Raw genomic sequence first — 17,232 nt, 5'->3', positions numbered from 1 at the left:
ATATGATTAATTGGTTCTATCTCAGGTAGCTTTAACGATGGTTTTATGTTTAAAGTGCTAAAAGCTTCATTGCGTGAGTAAACGGTAAAACTTTCAGTTTTAATTAGACAGTCGTGTTCGACTCCCAATATGCCTGCTTTTATTATCTGCCCCGGCGACACATTATCGCCGCATAGAACTCTTATTTCACACTGACTACAGCAGAAAAATGCGTAATTGTTTATTTTGCTAAGAGCTGTCCATTGGTTCGAACAAGTCGTAATGCTGATCTTGCATTTGCTTGAGTCTGGTTCTAGTTCACAAAATTTTTCATTATTCTTGAGATGATAAATTGGCTTCTCTATATGACATAGATAATTGTCCACATTGTCACTTAGACATACCTGAACGTCGGATATGGACATTGGTAAATACGAGTCCTTCTTTAAATTGATTGCAACATGTTCAGCAATCGGAGTTAATGTAGCCATCCTTGAATTACCTACAGATTGAGGTATTGGGATAATTTTCATGATGGAAAATGTATCTCTAGACACCAGAGGTACTTTCAATTCGAAGATTAAAACTCTTCAGTCATTCTTGCTTTGACTGTCAATAAATGATAAATGTTTTAAAGTTGATTTGTAAGTTATTGATCGGTAACGTAAGATCTTTTGAAAGATGACTCGATATTGTATTCAGCGTGTTCTTCAGTTGTTCTGGTGACAATAAATGAATATTGAGTCTTCCGTGGTAAACATCTGTTACGGTATCTAATAAACTTGTTTGGATTGTTTTAGCTGTCTGAGAACATTGCTTGTAGCGATTGCTCCCGTACTGAAATCGTTCATGATTCGATTTCTCTCTGATTCGTTCAATAAAACGTTTTCTATTCTATCTAGCTTGATTGATAATGTATTAAGCATCTTGTGTTGCTTATTAATTGCTTGCCCGTTTCTTTTCAAAATGTTGTATTCTGCTTCAATTACCGTTGTTTGTTGTTTCAACAGCGAGATTAAATGATCTTCATTGTCACGTATGGATTGAATATCTTGTTTATATTGTTCTGCGAATCTCTCATCAAGTACACCGAATAAATTGTTTGCAAGATACCCTACACCGTTGATAAGGCCTCGCTTGCGGCGGCGCAGGTCTCGTGCGCGGCGCGTGCCGGTATGCTGACTCAGCAGCAGGTGGTTATAGTACTCGAGTTCTGAGAATTCATGCTTTAGTTGAACTTGAATTACGTCACAATGTGATGTTTCTTTAAACTTATTGCATAGCTGTTCTAAGTAGCCGAGGTATTTACTGCATGCTTCGGTACCTTGCCAAAGTGAATTCATGTCATAGTATGTGACTATCTTCCATTCATCTCTGATTAGTTGCATGTTTGCAATTTTGTCCAAATAAAAACCTTGATTGTCTTTTAATTGTGTTACATTGTATGAACCGTATGCTGTGGTCAAAATGCTCATGAAAGACAAGAGTAACATTACCAGCGAAAAAGCTGTAGTTTACTCTTTTGATTTGATATGGCTTGCCATCCTTTACTTCCTTGGAACGCAACTCTTGTTTGTTGATTCTATCGTTCACAGGAGAATAGACAGTTTGATAATAGGCCTCTTGATCAGCCCATTCTTTGTTTTCAATGTGACCACCCTGATGTGGCCATCGGCCCCGGGATGCAGCTGGACGACTCGACCAACTGCCCATTTCCCAGGAGGTAAGTTTGCATCGTTAATTGTGACGATGTCATTTAGTTGAATGTCTGGTTGAGAATGTCTCCACTTGCTTCTTGCTGACAGCTGTGTGAGATATTCTGCATGCCAACGTTTCCAAATATCTTGTACTATTTTTTGAGTTAAATGCCATCTTGTCCGCATATCAGTTTCTGTTTCTAATATAGTCATATCTTGATTTAGATTGATAAAGCTTGACGGAGAGAGGAAATCTAGATCGTTGGGGTCTTCAGTAAGAGGACACAATGGCCTTGAGTTAAGTACTGCTTCTAACTGGGCCAGAACTGTGCTGAACTCTTCAAAAGTGAGCTTTTGCTCTCCAACGACTCTTCTTAAATGATATTTTAAACTTTTAACTGCAGCCTCCCACAGCCCTCCTGCTGTGGGCCATGAGGGTGCGTTAAAATGCCATTCAATCTCCAGGCTAGTAATTTCTTTGATGAAATCTTGATCAAATGTTTTTTGTATTTGTTCCAATTCTTCCTGTAAAATTTTGTTAGCACCAACAAAGTTTGTACCATTGTCGCTATACAAGTGTTTCGGCGAGCCTTTTCTTCCAGCCATTCGTCGCAATGCAGCTAGGAATGCTGATGATGTGAGGTCCGAGACTAAATCTAGATGAACAAGCTTGGTTGCCATACAGACAAATACCACTACGTAGCCCTTTGTAGTCTTAATTCCTCGGCCCTTGTTGGCCTTTATGAGCACGTGTCCGGTAAAATCGACGCCTGTATGTTCAAAAGGCTTTGCAATGTTACATCTCTGCGTAGGTAAATCACCCATCAACTGTGTCATCTTGCTTGGATTGTGTTTACGACAGGTAACGCAGGTACGTATACGTTTTTTGACGGCTCGATTACCGCCTATGATCCAATAATTCTTGCGAATGAATGCTGATGTCACCCGTGCTCCTCCATGGAAGGTAAGTTCATGTGCTTGATCTATAATTAAGTTTGTTAAATGTCCTTCGTGAGCTATGATAATCGGATGCATCATGTCTGGATTGATATTGGCCTTGCTTAGTCTTCCTTTGACTCTGAGAAGTCCCTCGTTGTCAAGGAATGGATTTAATTGCAATAACTTGTTTTTTGCTGATAGCGGCTTATTTTCTTTTAAATAATGTACTTCCTGAGCAAATTCTCTCTGCTGTACATGTAATATTATTTTATGCTTAGCATTTTTTAATTCATGTAATGTTAAATAAGTTTGCATGCGATTTTTCTTGTATCTCGCTTGCTTGATAAATCTTAATATCCATGCTAAAACTCTTGTTAGTTTAGCGAGTGTACTATATCTTACTAATAATTCATCCAAAATATTATCGCTTTCTTGCTGCGATATGTGATTAATAAGTTTCTTGGCTTTTCGTGCTTCTTCGTCTGTGGTAAACACTGCTTGCTCAGTTTCATGGTCAGGGTCGTATTTTCGGAGCCACGACGGTCCTTCCCACCACAGCGAATGATTTTTCAATTGATCGATACTCAATCCGCGGCTTGCACAGTCCGCTGGATTTTCTGCTGACTTGACGTAACGCCAGCAATCTATCGGTATTATGCTTGATATTTGTCGCACCCTGTTGGCGACAAAGGCTTCCAACGTCCTGGCTCTTTTTGTAACCAGGCTAGGACTACCATTGAGTCTGTCCAAGTATATATCTTGATATTATGACTGATAAAGCATTGTTTAATTTTAGCCAACAATTTTGACAATAATAAAGCACCACTCAACTCTAATTTTGGTAATGATATTGATTTGTTTACTGGAGCTAATCTTGCTTTTCCTGCCACCAAAGAAATCTTTGTTACTCCGTTGTTTTCAGTCTTGCAATAAACAACGCATGCGTAGGCTTTATTAGACGAATCGCAGAATCCATGTAATTCTAGCGTGTTGTTTTCTCCTGTACCCAGCCAACGCTCCAACTTGAATTGATTGATTTTGTGCATGTCATCTTTAATGTTTAGCCATTCTTTGCTAATTTGATCGGGTAACTTGTCATCCCATTGACTACTTGACATCCAAACTTGCTGAAATAGTAGTTTTAGCTTTGTTGATAACGGTGACAGCCAACCAAGAGGGTCAAACAACTTTGATATGTCTGATAACATGGATCTTTTAGTTGGTGTTTTGTTTGATGGTTCCATTTTTGATTGAAATGTAAATAAGTCTTGTTTTGAATTCCAACGTAATCCCAATGTTTTTGATGTCTCCATTTCCTTAAAATCGAAATTTTCTTGCTCTCTATTCGCACTGATTGCATCGTCTTGTAAGACTGATACGTTGGACGACCACTTTCTTAAATTAAACCCCCCTGATTTTAGCAATGTGATTAAATCTTGCTTTAGTTTTACTGCTAACTCGACAGAATGCGACCCATGAAGGACGTCATCCATGTAGAATGACTGCTCCAAGGCCTTGATTGCAACACTGTCGAAATTTTGTCTCTCATCTTCAGCCAGTTGTTTTAAAGTCATCATAGCTAAAAATGGTGCGGCCTTGGTGCCGTATGTAACCGTGCATAGTTGGTATACCTGATGACGCATGTCAGTAGTATCCCTCCATATGATTTTTTGGAATTTTTGATCCTGTTCATTTAGCCAAATAAAACGGAACATTTTTCGATATCTGCCGTAAAAGCAACGCGATATTGTCTCCACCTTAATAGTAAAGATTGGAGATCTTGCTGTAGATTTGGGCCTTTAACATGACGTCATTTAAGCTAGTTCCTGTTGTTGTTTTGATGAAGCGTTGAAAACTACGCGAAGTGCTGTCGTAGTGGAATCGTTTCGCAATACACAATGGTGCGGTAAATAATAATCCGGTTGCATGTTACCGGACGCCGGTATCATATGTCCTAACGTTTTATATTCTTGAATAAATAATTTATATTGTTTTGCTAATTCTTCATTATTGTGAAATTTCCTTTCCAACTGTTGAAATTGCGCCATTGCTTTATTTTTAGACAATCCCAACTGTACCTCAAAGTTTTCTTGAAAAGGCAATCTTACTTCATACATGCCATTATCATGCCTTCTTGTGGTTTTCTTGTAATACTCAATGCATTGTAGATCTTCTGCAGATAAATTGGATGATTCCGAGATGTCTTCAATCTCCCAAAATCTTTGTACTTCGTCCACTTGATTCAGGACTACGCTACAATGAAAAGTGTTTAAGTTTCCGCATAAGATCCATCCCAGTCGTGTCTGTTGCGCGACCGGTAATGATAGATCCACCCTGATAATGCCCTCTAAAATGATATGGGAATACACATCGGCTCCCAATAAGATGTCGATAGGACGGCTGACATTGTATTCTGGATCGGCTAGTTGCACGCCAGCTAGATGTGCCCATGTTGGCTTGGTAAATGTACATCTTGGTAACTGATTAATCAGCGTGTCCATGATTACTACATCTGTTTTAAATGTAAAGTCATTGAAATGCGAACAACATGTTATGTTCGTAACGCCCTTGCTACTGCTCTCCTTTTCTCCTATCCCGCAGATGACGGCCTTGCAATACTTTCTTGATAAAGCTAGCTGTTGTGTCGCTCTCGCTGTGATAAGAGAGGCTTGAGAGCCTTGATCTATTAGCGCACGCATTTTGTGGTATGATCCGTCACTTGCTTGAACTTTGATCATTGCGGTTGCTAATAATGTTTCGATCATGTTATTGCCTTGTTGCGCAACGTGATTTTCTTGAGATTCTTGATTTTGCGTTGCAAGGACCACTGGTGTTTTATTCTCAGTAATTGTGTTACATGAAGACTTATTGTTGAACGCTTCATGTAAAAGTGTATTATGTCTACCGCTACATTCGCGGCACCGTTTTCGGACGTACATTCCTTATCCCCATGCGAATAAAGACAATTTTGCACAGACGTAATCGTGTTATAGCTTGTCGCTTCGAACTTGGCGTCATAGTTAAAAACTTATTACAATAGTATATTCCATGTGACTCTTTGCATAATGGACATGTTAATTCGATATTATTTACCGAAGTCTTACTTGCTGAATATTTATTCTTGAAGAATGATGACGATGTTTTATTTTGCTTGCTTGTTGATGGTTTGGAATTTTCGTTTTTCTTGCGTGAAGATTCCAATGCGGTGAATCTGCTCTCTAAGAAGCTTAGAAACTCCGTCAATTTTGGTAGATCTCTGGGTTTCTTCAGAGATTCCAAATAATGATCATGCGTGTCCGCATCCAATTTCAGCAATAAAATACGCACGATGAATGGATCCCAGCTGTCTATGTTAACGCCTAGGTTCCTTATTGAGTTTAAACACTCTAGAGTGGTATCGTGAATTTTCTTGATCTGAAAACATTTGCTTGTTGAACTACTGGAAGATTCAGTACGAGATCTAGATGAGATGTAAAATCAACCATTTGTTGTTGTACCTATTGTTCAATATCTCCCAGCAGACATTGTAATTGTCAGAACTGATTTGTAAATGCTGTATCAAACGTTCAGCTTCTCCTCGCACCTTGCTTTTAAGAAACTGCATCTTGTGGGCGTTTGATAAGGAGATGTTACTGTGGATAGCTTCAGTAAACAAGTCCTTGAAAGACACCCAATTTTGATAATTGCCACTGAAGAACGGGATGTCGATTTTTGGTCCAATTCTCTTTGTGAACTACTGACCCTAGTTTTCTATTAATTGCATTTTTTAATTCATTGTAAATAGTTTCTTGCTTCGTATAAGACACCTCATATTCTTGATTCGTACCCTCTAATTCGCTGTCTAGTTCCCAATGTAAGGAATCTATAATAGACCATCGAGACTGTAGAATACGCAAGGCATCTTTCAACTCCCACTTTTCGGACATAAAATCCAAATTTATCCCTGCCACAGTGCGCTGCAGCGCCCTGAAGTTGCTTGCTTGTTTTTCAATAGTTCATCAAGCTTGCTAGATGAACCTCTGGAGCATGTCTCGACAGGCGGCGATTGTTGTCCCACCGGATCTTCTTGCTCAGACCATGCAGGACCCTGTTCTTCCTGTGTAGAATCTCCTTGTTGAGTTTCTTTCATCTTCATCAACAAAACTTGATATTGTTGATTGATAAGTTCCTTAGTCGAGATATATAGCTCTTTTGTTTTTTCGTATTTACGGCCAATGAAATAGGGATGAGTCTTACTTTCTTCCATGAGAAGACGTTCGTGATGGTACTGGTAATCAGACCAATATTGATTTAAAGTATCTAAACGTCGCTTGAAATAGTCAGCAGTCTTACGATCCGCTGAGTCTTTTTTGATATTTGTAGCCAACTTTAGGATGGCTGTGTAAAGTTCGTCCTGATTTGCATGTAAGGCCTCCATGACGAGGATTTAATTATAGTAAGAAATAAATGGAAAGATCTTACTTGACTGTTTTGATAACTGCTTACGAATCCTTGGTGATCCGCTGAGACACCTGTTAGCCTCAGATTTTGATGATGAAGCGCTTCTTGAGACACCTGTTAGTCTCGAGTCTGTTGCACTGAACTCCTTATAGTTCGCGGGTCCTTGATGACCCTGGGTCACTTGTTAGTCCCAAAGTTTTGTAGTCACTCAACACAATTCACACAAGTTTTGAGTCACTGGTTAGCTAACCGCTGCACTGTCCACGCGCGCGATATGGACTATGCAGCGTGCAATGTTCACAACCGAAGGACCATAAATATGTATGATCCCTTGCTGGACCCTACAATACTTTAGATGATGGTGGAAAGGAATAAAAGATTGTTAAGTACTGAACACTACTGTATTAACCGAAACGTACTAAAGGTAAAGATGAGCTTAATGGACTATGAGTGAATGAAATGAGTGACGCAGCCCTTGTTGGCTGTAACGAGAACGCTTGACCAACTTGGTAGCTCAACGCGAACTGAACATATATTATGAATTAAAATGTAAGTGGCGTAAAATGCTGATGTGCGGAATGTGCGGTTGCACCGTACAGTAAGCTTCTTTTTATTTGGGTAAAACCTCGGGCAACCGCTAGAATTTCATATACCAAAGCTCTATCTAGAAAATGATTTCTTTTGTATGATCACTACTAATGCGAAGGCATAAAGCCGCACTATGTGCAAGATAAGTTATATAAAAATGCCAACGGGAATTGGTGTATAAGTATATGGCCTGAATTATCTCAACAAATAAACAGTATACGTAACATTTCCTATAAAACTGGCTATAACATATAGACATAACGGCTGGCAATCCTCACTACCCACAATTTCCGTCGCATCACACTAAAAGCAAGTTTTCCTGACAAACGACCGCTTTGTTCAACTAAAATATTTTCGGAATTATTTGCGAACCACATCCTATCACAATGTCTCACGGAACCCTAAAACAATAGCACAAACTTGGACCTCATAAATCCTTCCTACTATTGTTACCAAAAAACAAAGAGCCTCCATCTCTTTCCCACTTGCAACACACACATAAGTCTGTCTCTTTCTAAAGCAGTAGCGAGCTTCCTGTTGGCTAAGACTTAGATTGCTTGTATGGTTAATCGAGCAAAAACTAAACTAATTTCGATGTTATCTCTCCAACTATTATTGCTTCTGTGTTTGTTTATATTTGTATTTAAATGCGTGAAAGAATGAAGAAGTTTTTTAAGGTTGACTTTTATTTTTACTTGACTAGGTATTTGTTTAGTTGGCAGGGAAAGGATCCGTTTGAAGAACATTGGCACCAGATAAATTAAATATTTTTTGTTTGAATGCAACACAGTAACACCTATCTACTTTTTTTTTAATATTCCTAGTATGAATCAAAAATCTTATCAATATCGACAAAAACTACCCCGTAACCCTATCTCCCTACCTACCTACCTATATTCCCATTTAAAACATTGCCTGACCTACTTTTCAAAAGTGTACATGTTTCCTGAGACCTATCATGCTATGTTATCAGATCAGCCATCTACGACGCATTTATTTATTTCGGTGGTAACTATTCAACTATAAAGGGAAAAACATTTAATAGACTTGACTATTAACCAGCTATCCACCCACAAGTGTGTTAAAAACATCTAACGCTCCTTAAACAATTCGATTGCAAAAGTAAATCATATCTCATTGCATAATAATCATAAGTATCTGTCAAAATATCGTTGCCATGACAACGTGTCAACAGAAATAATGTAATATTATTATTACGAGTCCTTCGATACGGTCGCGCGACCGGGCGGCGACGCTAGTCTCGGAGACCAATCGCCGATCGCCGGGGAGCGGCGCACGCACACACCCAAGCTACCAGTATCCCACGCATCCGAGACTAGTTCCCCGCGACCCGCCGCGCGAGTCGCCCGCCCGTCGCGTCGCCGCCGCGTCTAAACAAGATGGCCGCCGAACTACAAAACATCAGATTCGTGCAAGAAATCAAGAAATATGCTTTCCTATACAATTATAAAGACCCCGATTACATGAGAAAGGATATGACTGATGCAGCCTGGTCTGAAATTGGGAGGAAATTCAAAATATCAGGTTTGAATTTTTTGTTTTATAGTAATGACAATACCTACGTATGCATTTAAGTTTTTTAGTTTTTAACCTTTTGGCAATAACACAAGCGTCAAGGATAGCGTCTGGTAACGCGACTAAATGAAATAACAGGTCACCGCGTAGCCGCGCGCCGCGTTATAGTGCGAGTTGACGTTTCAATTTCGTTGCGTTATCAACTACATAGGTATCTACTTTTTTTAGAAGAGATGTTTTGAACACCAGTCTTTTGAAATTATTTTGTAGTAGTCACGTTATAAGATTATTGTAATGTAAAAAAAATTAAAGTTTACAATTCTGGTTGGTTTGAAGAACTAATTCAATACAATAGAAATATAACGCGTGCAGGTAACTGTGCACCCCGCTGTACTGCGCCCCCTCCCCGCAACCCCGCGTCGCGCCCCGCTCTCGCCCTGTACGTTTGGCAGTTATACTCGTAGCATTTTTGAAAACCGTACGATTTGATATAATATGACTGACTAAATACAATTAGTAAAGACTTAATATTAAATAAAATGAATTTACATCATTGTAATTGTAACAGTAAATAAATAAAAAAAGATCTTTTCTTGATATTGGTACTAAATCAGCGTAACGTTACAGTGCGAAATTAATTTATTCAAAATGGCTGAACCGTTTTGTTTGACGTTTGGCATAGAGTTGACGGCAGATATCTTTTTTTTTTTTTATCGACGTAAAATCATCAAATGACCCCTCCCGTTGTGGGTTAGCAGCGGTGAGGGAGTGTCAGACTCTTACTGACTAAAATCGTCGTGTTCCGTCATAGGCCTTAGGGATGGATCTAATCAATGAAAATATAACAGCACTGAAAATCTCATGCTTATTTTTATTCTATTAATTCTTATAAAAAAAACAACAACCTATGTTTTGTTCTAGGACCTGCAGCCAAGGAGAAGTGGAAGAATCTTCGAAGCGTTTTTGTCCGCCATTTGAAGCCTTATAAAAGTGGACTTGTTCGCAGAAAGCCTTATTACCTAAGTGAATATTTGCAATTCGCTGTGCCTTATATAAAAAAGCCACTAGACCAAATCCCAGGTGCGGAAAGTTTTAGAAACAGAACGATAACTATTGATGATGACAGTGATGAACCTCCGACTCCTGAACCCAAGCCACCCGCGCCTCCACAACCATCCAGTACGAGAAAACAGGCTACTGATGAACCGCAGCCAAGAAGCAATGCTAATAGTGCATCCTGTTCAAAACCGACTGAAAACAATAGCAGTAACGAAGATTGCAACAAAATGTTCTTGCTCAGTTTACTGTCCGATATGAACCAGATGAATTTAAGTCAAATAAGACTTTTTAAGAGAAAGGTGCTCGGTTTGATAGATAGTATTATGGAGGAAAGTCCCCCTTCGCCTGTAAGTCCACCTTCGCCAGTAGTTAATTCTCCTCCCAGGCAGGTGTGTAAAGAGGAAAGTGAGGAATTTTTTGACGAAGAATCAATGGATTCTGACCCACTACTATTATGATCCAGGGCCTATTTTTTGTTTCAGTTAAGCAAAGAAGTAATAAATAAGCATTTACGTTGTCTAAAAGCATTTTGTTTTATTGGTAGATTTGAAAAACTTCATGATGATCAGTTTTTAGAGTTCAGTTAAAGCCAGATCCTATTTTCAGGTTCCAGGTATCTCATGAATTTATGATATTCAGACAACTGAGATTTTTCAGTTGCCTTATGTAATACTGTTGTTGCTAGGTGTAAAAACAAATTAAAATAAATATAGGTACATATTTATTTTAAGTTTAACGGGTACCACTCCATGTTACCAAAGATTTTTTTTACAGTTTTTTTGCTCGTTGTCAATAAAGGTACGGAACCCTACGCAATTCAGATTTGGCCAGTTTTTTTAAATACAAAAACAAAGTATTACAAAGGCAGTGTTCCATAAAGTGGAATCGTAATTCGTGCAGTGATTACCATACAGTGAGCGATGCTGTTGATAAATTGAATTTACCGGCCCAGTTGTCCGCCACAAAGGTGTGAGGAGAGCCAGCCAACTGTGTTTCCTACTGGGGGACACTGATGGAATTCATGGATTTTTATCGCACTGTGCCTATCTGTTTTTTTTCCTTTAATGCGGTTTTGTTGATAAGGTTAGAACAAAATTAGGGTGATTTGTAGTCAAACGTAGTGTAGTTTGGGTAAAGGCTTTTTAACTAAGAATTCCTTTGTGTACAAATTTTAGGTTAAAAGTGTTTAAAGTTTTAAATTAGAAGTTAGAAGACCTACTCCAATGGATTGCGATCCCTGCTTTCTCGAAGGTCCTAAGTTAAGAATGGATAGCTGGGTCCATAATTTTATACTGATAGCGCGAGCACCTTTCTTAAACCACAATAAATATGTTGCCCTACACATAATCTTAATAAACAGCTTACTTTATAAACGTTTTAGAACAAAAGACTTGTTCGTTAAGCGCGAGAGATGTGCATCGCGTCATAATTAACGAGATATAATCCGACCAAATTGTGTAGTGGGTGGGTGTCGTAACGTTTTACGATAATCACGTTGCCGTCCTGTTTTGGCTCGGTTATAATGTGTTGGTATAACCATGAGATAGTGGGGGGTAGGACAGGGGTTATAAGTTATTGTAATAACTCCTGGCTTTTGGCCTCGGTTTCCCTCTTGTGGTTTTTACTTACGGAAATTGTGTTTTGTATTGCGTAATAAACCATCTCTTATTTTGGTCCCAAATCCTGGATAGCAATGAATTGTTTTGGTAACTTGCTGCATATGTAACCAACTAGGAAAAAATGCTACAGGTTTGTTCAAAGTTTTACACCAAAAAAGATACAATTAGGAAGTGTATCTTTTTTTTGTTAAAAGTTTAATGATCCTTCTTATCCTCAATACTTGGCCACCTTACTAAATAAACATAAAATCATATGATCACCGAAACTTCCTCGGAGCGCGAGATATATCGCTCAAACCGCTCATTAAGCGCTTATCAGCGAAACAGATCTAAGCGATGAGCTGCGAAAACGCTCATAAATGAACTTACCCTACTTTGCAGAAGATGGGTATTACTTTGCATAAGTTTTCTATAAAGATTAGTATTATTTGAAATGAGAATGTAATTTGGAATTAATTCAATTTAGACACGGTCGTTAAAAAGATTATTTTCGTATTAGCATAGATTAACGTGTTAATTTTATTTTCTTTATCTTTTGTCGTAAATAAAGTGCATCTAGCGTAGGAGGATTAGGTAAAATTTTCATAAAATATTCATTTTTTACCGGTGTACTAAGAGTAGGAGGAGGAGGTAGCAGGTTCTTAGGTATAAACTGGTTGTTAAATATAATTATATTACACACCACAGTTTTTCTCATCAAACTTCAGGAATGACTATCTTTAACTTTAGCTATTTTTCTCATACATGTATTAAAATACACAGTCATCTATCGTATAGAAAACCAGTCAATATAGTTCACACAAATATTTGTCCATTTCGGATTGAACTGACTACATGCACGGCATCCGATCACTTAACCGTAAAGAAAATATTACCTACTCGACTACAAAGTTTGTTATTTACCTCAGAAAGTTCTAGTTTACACACAACACACTACACTTTAGCGATCCAGAGTTTAGTAGCTACTAGAGAGGAATTAATTCCACACAGGAATTAGTTAAAACACAGGTTCTCTTTCTGTTTCTATTTTTACTAAATTTACAACATATCTACACTTATATTGTGATACTGAAAAGTTTGTTTCCATGCTTGCTTGAATGTGATAATCACAGGAACTACTAGTGTGATTTGAAAAATTCTTAGTGTAAGAAATCATATTTATCAAGGAGATCTAGGTACGCGGAGTAGTTTCCTCGGGTCACGGGTGAAACCACTGGCAGAAGGCACCAGGTGAATAGGGCTCCTGAAATGTTCTATTATAGACCTTGAAACCTTCAACCCAACTTAAAACTTGGACCTACCTTTTCTGATGCAACTTAACATCAATTTCCATCATGTCGCATTTCCAAGTTATGAAAACAATTTGTTCTTAAATCATTGTTCTGATGCTGTGTTATTAGACCGAGACTTATCTGTCGATCGGCCATTTGCATTAATTAGTGAACAATTACGCTGAAGCGATGTTTTTGCTTGATAGTAAAAACTCTAGTGTGAATTAATTGATGCCGACTGATGTAAATAGGTTGTGTTGATCACGTCAGCTCGTAAAGTGCTTACAATTAATGGTTAAACTACTTTATTTGACTATGAAATTGTTTTTTTCTGCTTGTGAACCATGTGGTTCGTTGCTTCTAAAAATAGGAGATGTGAGTTTTTAATAATATTTTGGAGGAGAACTTATTTATATTTTATGACTTCTCGAATACAAGGCTGGTTTGCATTGAATTAGAAAGAAATAAAAAGAATTGGAAAAGGGATTGAATTTGTATGAAGGTATTTAATAAATTTATTTAATAAATGTATTGGTAATATTTTTTAAATTAATTATCAACAATGCCATATCCACTAGATTGCTAGGTCTACAGTAACTGCGCTAAATAGTGCGTTATGTAAAACGATTGTTGTTCTTTTGTTTATAGCAACAGATTTAACTGTGAACAATCGGTTAGTTTGTTTAGAGTTAGTTCAATGTGACCCAGTTACAGATCAAGGTCTGTTGAAATACAGAGCGCAGCCACTCATAATTAAATACTTTATCGCTGTATGTGCGAAGTTTTTTTAAACATCATTTTTTTTATGTAAATGTTATTGTTATATTTTTATTTATATCTTCGTACTATGTTGGTTTTCATAAACCTTGATTTTAAATTACAGTAAGTAGCAACTCAAGTTAGAAACTGTTATTTCTATGCATGATAAGCAAAAGCCGATAACAACTTGTTTCCAAGAGCAATTGCTCATCAGTTTGCAATCACAGTTAAACATTACATTAAACTGGTCAACTTCTACGTCACTTTGAACCTTGGTTTATACGGTAACAGTTAGTTCAACCCTCAGTTAACTTATAAAAATAACCCATGTGAGCAATTGACGTAAACGCATTAATAATGAATTAATAACAAACTAGATTTAACGACACATTAACATAACACGCGATGTTGACAATATACTGTACTTATTAATGTTATTTTCATCTCGTGAACCAGTTATAACCAGTTTTAATTATGAGGGACAAGAATAACGTGTGTTGTTGACATCTTGTTGAGAAAAATCATAATATAAGCAATTATAAAGAGAAGGGTTTGAGCTACACGAATAACAAAACAAGAACAGAGTTTTTGAGCATAAGGGACAATGTTTTTAAAGATTGTTTTTCACAGATATTTTCCTCGTAGTTTTTGGCAGTTTAATTCAATTCTATGGCACTTGTAGAGGTATATTTACTGATGCCTCGTATATCAATCACATCACAGGCCAATAAATAACAATATAACGTTCCTCCACAAGCCTATCAAAAAAACACAAAAAGGGATCCAAATTAACCCTTCAAAATAATAAACCGAAACGAGAGTTCCCGGAAAAATAAATAGATTTTTTTATGCACAAGTTTTCATGATTTCTCAGACCTTGAGGTAAGAAATGTAAATGTTGGGGCACAGATAACACGGGTCCAGTTTCCGAGGTCCACAAATGATAGCTCTTACGAAGTACAATCGCCAACAACTTGCCTTGACATCATATATTTAGATGAGTTGGTTTTCCTCGTTCTATTTTTAGGGTTTTCTGTTCGTTTTTGTTAGATTTGATGGTTGGGGACACGAAGAGAGGATTTTGTGTTCAATGTTGTTGGTTGGAATATTGATAGGTTTTCATGACGCAGTTTATATAAAATGTTGATGTAAGAAAATAACCTGGACTTGTAAAGGCATACCTATGTAAAATGGAAGTTTCATGTTAATTTAAAAGAAAGAAAATACATTGCGATTGACCCATTTTAATGCAGCTTATCGATACAGACCTATCAAATTGCTAAACTTAATGTGATAACTTAATTTATAAAATAATACACTTACAAACCTACCATATGATATGGATGGATATATATTTACAAACCTAACGATTATGACCAATAAATAGCAAAATTTTTTCATATTCATCTCCTAATAATGCTTCAAAACACTCATTGGTGTGTAATGACCAAAAAAAAATTAAATACCCCATAAAATCCCCCATAGCCAGCACTGTTCTCCCCCGCAGTACAGGAGGGGGGGGGATCACACCATGCTACCTGGCACTATCAGATGTTTCCGAGTGGACGAGTCCTGATACTCCTGAGTTATGGCGGGTTGCGCCATCACTGGGAAGAATTACCACTGTTTTGGGAGTGTTTTTTTTTAACAGGTGAAGATAGAAGTGGTAATTTGTTTTTTTTTTTTATGTATTGGTTGTGTAAGTATAGCTGTGTAAAACAACATTTTAGAATCTATTGATACTTACCTACCGAGGTAGATAGATATATTATGTTTCAGGATTAAGAAACCTACTCGTAAATATTAAAAATATTCTCAATAAATAAAATATGGTTGCGTGATTCCTACTTTCTATTCGTGAAACGCACAAATTCCCTTTGGAAATAGAAAAAACTGATATGAACCTCAAACGGCGTTGGATGTCATACAATATCTTGTCACTCTCGTGAGACATGTCGTTACTTAGTTGTACTAAAGTTACAAAAAGGAAATGCAGCTAGCATTTCCTTTTTGTAACTTTTTACCTACACTTTACCATGTAAAAATATTAACAAAAGGTTCAAGCACTCAAGCATGCATCATCTAAAAATAATCATTATAATTTTAGAAAAACATATCATGTAGACAATATTATCAATAAAATGATTTTCGGTTTGGACTTCAGCATCCATTATTTTATTTGTTGTGCGAAAAACTTCAATAAATATTAATATCCCGTGTCTGATACTGCAATCACCAAAACTGGGTCTTAGTATCAAACACCTATCAGTAATAATTGCGCCTTAAATAAATACGAAGCTAATTATATCTTTAAATAACAAAAAAAATAACAATATTATTCAACTCGAACGAAAGTTGCATCATCTTCCAAAATGATGAAATTCACGATCATTTCGGATAATTGTGTAAAAACAACATGTAAGTAGATCAAATTCTTACCAAAAAGGGAAACTTTTTGTAATAATTGCGCTATACTTATAATTCAGTAGGTACTAACCGTAAAAGATATTAATAGTCATTTATTTTTACATTACAAATATTCTTAATTACTTCATTAAATACTATCGAAATACAACATTTAAGTAACTTACTGTTTAACATAAAAAAAATGTAAGCAAAGGCTAGAGGCAAAGTAAATGAATGAAAGAGCTGAAAATACTGTACTACAAGGTTTCGTGTGTTAACAAAAATAAGAAGAAATATGGAAAGCCATGGGAAATAGATCGACGGCTATATGAAGATGAATGAAACACCATAACACTATGAAAGTGAAGAATTTCCTGATGCTCAGATGGATAGCAGGTAAAATTGAACTGAAGGTTTTGTGAACAAATACAAATTGACACAATATTGAGACGAAGTATAAAATGGTCTTTATAAATATATTTTTTTAAGTTCTTATATTTTCGTAAGTAACTATTAATTTTATACACAATACTAATGGTAGACTTGGTGTCTATATTAACATACCAAACCCTTATATCATTTCTAGTTTCATCAATGGAAAAACAAAGACCTATGAAAGATCTAGACTAGGCAAACCAATACTAAACAAAACTATGTATACCTATAAATTACGTTCAAAACTAATTTAAAAAAGTTTCCATGTTAACTACAACTACTTTAGTAACAGCTTTGATTCCCGTTTAGATGAAACGCGGTAAACACATAAATAGAGTTCGCGCGTAAATCCGCGGTTCACGCGCCCTCTGCGTGCGCGCACCCAGGGGCTGCCAACCCGCGCGGCGTGTAGCCACGTGGCGTCTGACAGCAGTTTGTTTATTCAGATAGTTTATTTTGTAATTCATCTGTTTCATTAGGTTAATGGTAAATAACTGACTAGGT

At 36.9% G+C, this 17,232-nt stretch overlaps 2 protein-coding genes and 1 long non-coding RNA gene across 3 annotated transcripts; 1 reads left to right on the top strand and 2 right to left on the bottom strand.

Moving 5' to 3' along the window:
• Positions 1-1,568: 1,568 nt before the first annotated feature.
• Positions 1,569-4,258, bottom strand: LOC135118136 (uncharacterized). The gene is made up of 2 exons (XM_064039280.1): positions 4,074-4,258; positions 1,569-3,357 (listed from the first exon to the last, which is right to left on the bottom strand). Exons 1-2 carry the CDS (start codon positions 4,256-4,258, stop codon positions 1,569-1,571), a joined length of 1,974 nt encoding a protein of 657 aa, XP_063895350.1.
• A 302-nt stretch (positions 4,259-4,560) lies between these two features.
• On the bottom strand, positions 4,561-6,326 carry LOC135118107 (uncharacterized). Its single transcript, XR_010277366.1, has 2 exons — positions 6,113-6,326; positions 4,561-6,029 (listed from the first exon to the last, which is right to left on the bottom strand). It is a non-coding gene; the product is annotated as an uncharacterized LOC135118107 (long non-coding RNA).
• Positions 6,327-8,933: 2,607 nt separating this feature from the next.
• LOC110380146 (uncharacterized) lies at positions 8,934-10,762 on the top strand. The gene is made up of 2 exons (XM_021340037.3): positions 8,934-9,188; positions 10,101-10,762. The coding sequence occupies exons 1-2, from the start codon at positions 9,044-9,046 to the stop codon at positions 10,694-10,696; spliced, it is 741 nt and encodes a 246-aa protein (XP_021195712.3). The 5' UTR covers positions 8,934-9,043; the 3' UTR covers positions 10,697-10,762.
• Positions 10,763-17,232: the final 6,470 nt, after the last annotated feature.

The sequence above is a fragment of the Helicoverpa armigera genome, chromosome 18 (assembly GCF_030705265.1).
Source record: "Helicoverpa armigera isolate CAAS_96S chromosome 18, ASM3070526v1, whole genome shotgun sequence".
NCBI classification, from domain to species: domain Eukaryota; kingdom Metazoa; phylum Arthropoda; class Insecta; order Lepidoptera; family Noctuidae; genus Helicoverpa; species Helicoverpa armigera.
This window is presented reverse-complemented; position numbering and strand designations above follow the sequence as displayed.